The sequence below is a fragment of the Myotis brandtii genome, unplaced genomic scaffold (assembly GCF_000412655.1).
Source record: "Myotis brandtii unplaced genomic scaffold, ASM41265v1 scaffold111, whole genome shotgun sequence".
In the NCBI taxonomy this organism is placed as follows: Eukaryota; Metazoa; Chordata; class Mammalia; order Chiroptera; family Vespertilionidae; genus Myotis; species Myotis brandtii.
Genome location: NW_005353789.1, coordinates 817979 through 820552, shown reverse-complemented (window position 1 = coordinate 820552; position 2574 = coordinate 817979). Strand labels below are relative to the sequence as shown.

Below are 2574 nucleotides of genomic sequence, written 5' to 3'. Positions count from 1 at the left end.
CACAGAGAAAAACTATAAAGCATACATGACAGTATCTCAATTGTTATTTGCCAATGGCAGGGCCAAAGGGGTCAACTCTACAGATGACAGAGCCATAAAAGAAAAAGGCAACATTTTAAATTCTTACAAAACTGGTCCATATGCTCAAAAAATGTGGGCATCCACACCCAAACAAGTTATAGACTATGATCTAAATCAAGAGCTTAAATGCAGAATAAAATGCCAATGCTCTGCCTCCCTAAAGAAACATACAACCCCATAAACTGCTGAACATCGTCACACCAATACCCATCAGAGTGGATATTTTGAATATTAAATCAGAAAATCGTGTTAAGTGCTAGCGGTTCCTCTAGGCCTCAGCAGCAGCCTTAGGTATCAGAGCAAACTCGAGCCCTCTTAATACTCAAAGAATAATGTTGATGTCATTACGAGGCTACTGATTCTTTGCACTCAGGACTAGTCATTCCTTGATCCACAACACAATTCTATCCCCCCACCCCACCTCCAAAATAAATAATCTCAAGACGGAGAAGCCCTCGGGTACCCCCTTCTCTACCTCCAGCGGCAGCCGCCTTCTCCTGCCTCCGGCTCCGAGGTGGGGGCTCCCGCAGGTCCCGGGCAGTTCGGAGCCCGGCGGTGCTTGTTTTGCCCGTGCACGGTAGCTCTGGCCAGATGCTAGCTTTCCCAGGGCGCCCGAAGTGGAGCGCTACGGGGGACCCGGGGCTGAAGAGGGAGCCCGGGTGACGCCGCCGCCGCTGCCGCCGCCTCTGGTATGTCAGGGGCCGGGATTGTATTTCGAAAGATCCGCCATTTTCACCTCGTCATCACCATCACAGCTCAGCAGCTTCCCCGACAGCCCCAGCCCCGGCCGCCGCCGCCGCCGCCGCCGGTAACCTCCCCCTTCCTCCTCCTCCCCTCCCGGCCCTCCCCTCCCGAGAGGCGCACACCCACAGATCCGGGTAAACCTCCCGCCGGCCCCGCCAACCTTCAAATGCACGGGGAGGTGCACACAGCCCACGCCGAGCCCTCCCACCCCACTAGGAAAAATGGTGATCCTGCGGCCCGGCGGCCGCGCCAAAGGAAGTCGCGCCACCTGCGGGGTCCCCAGTCCGGCATATTTTTGTTTTGAAGAGCAAAAGCCATGGGGAAGGCGACAGGACAATAAAGAACCCCAAATTCTTTCACTTTCCAAAAAGCAGTTTGAGGTGATGGCATGCATTTTATTCACTGTGCCCATCTCAGGCACGAAAAACAAGATCCAGACCTTTAATGTCACTCACCAACTCCGACATTTTCCTCCACTGTCAGCCCTGCTTGGACAGAATGAGCTATTTCCATAGGCACATCTAACCTCCCCGACACGTTTGTAAGGTACAGGCATTGATCCCCATGCAGATACTGTGGTCAAAACAAAGTTCTGAACTATTTTCCCCTCCACTTAATTTCATCTGATCATTTCTGTCCTCGAACACTGTCACTTCCAGTTTGTCACTGGCTTAAGATGCCAAAGTGCAACTACGTTTAAAATGTATTGATCCTGTTCATGGATGAACAGTGAAAATAAACAGCTTGCTTTAGAACAAGACCCCAGAGTTATCTATCTATCCCCACCAGCTCTTATCATGCAGTTTAATAAATAACTAAAAGAGCACAGATTTTTTTCTTTTTTTGAAAGAGAGAGGTTTGTTGCTCCACTTATTTATGCATTCATTGGTTGCTTCTTATATGTGCCCTAACCCGGGATCGAACCCGCAACCTTCGTGTATCAGGATGACACTCTACCCAACTGAGCTACCCAGTCAGGGCTAACATAGGTTTCTTTTAATCATCAAAGAAATAACAAGAAAACATAAGCTGCAAGGCTTCTAAGGAGACCGGAATTTTTTAAAAAACCTAAATTGGTTACCTTTGTGAATCTCAGAAAGATATGATAATCACCCATTCAAAAGCTGAATTCCATACCTGTCAAATACAGCATAAGCCCTAAAAGACCCATCCGAAATGAGCACATTGAATTTCAAGGTTTCGAACAGGGTCCCTCTACTGTCTTTTTTAAAAAGTTAGTCCAAGAAGAGTGAGGTAGAAGTTGACAAAGCCATCTCGTGTCCTTACCTTGCTTGAGTGACAACTCCATATAAAAGTCGGTAGGTTCAGGCTTAAACCGGTGTGATTTACTACCCAGCCGAGTCGCCGCCTCTATACCCAGCCTGCTACAGGCTTGAAAGTGTCCAGTCTTCCCGGCGTCTTCATCTTTGAACTTTATTTCCCCACCGCCAGCCGCGTCCACCCGCACTCTGCTTGGTGTTTACCGTTGCTTGGCCAAGCTAAGTCCCGGCCCGCTCCCTTCCCCCGTGCACCGCGGGGACATTGTGACATTTGGCTGGTGGGCTTCGCGAGGAAAACGGACACACACCGAGATCCTAGACAAGGGGCGTAGGAAGAACGGGGCGGCGGGCAGCAGGGAAAGGAGGGGCCGGTACAAAATGACACAGCAGCAAAACCGGTTCCCAGAAAGCCGGGGCCGACACGGCCGGCTTCCCGGGCCACGCAGTGAGCTTGTCAACAGCCGCGGCA

At 50.5% G+C, this 2574-nt stretch overlaps 1 protein-coding gene across 5 annotated transcripts in view; it reads right to left on the bottom strand.

The window, feature by feature from the left end:
• Positions 1–2568, bottom strand: part of LIN54 (lin-54 DREAM MuvB core complex component) — a 64032-nt gene extending 61464 nt beyond the window's left edge. For 2 of the 5 annotated variants that reach the window (XM_005857385.2, XM_005857387.2), the window contains exon 1: positions 2113–2568. In XM_005857385.2, the coding sequence (XP_005857447.1) occupies positions 2113–2134 (22 nt within the window). In that variant the 5' untranslated portion in view covers positions 2135–2568. Of the gene's footprint in view, positions 1–556; positions 881–1280; positions 1300–2112 lie in introns of those variants that run through there. The other 3 variants (XM_014544585.1, XM_005857388.2, XM_005857386.2) reach the window with 3 other exon arrangements.
• Between the last annotated feature and the right edge of the window lie 6 nt (positions 2569–2574).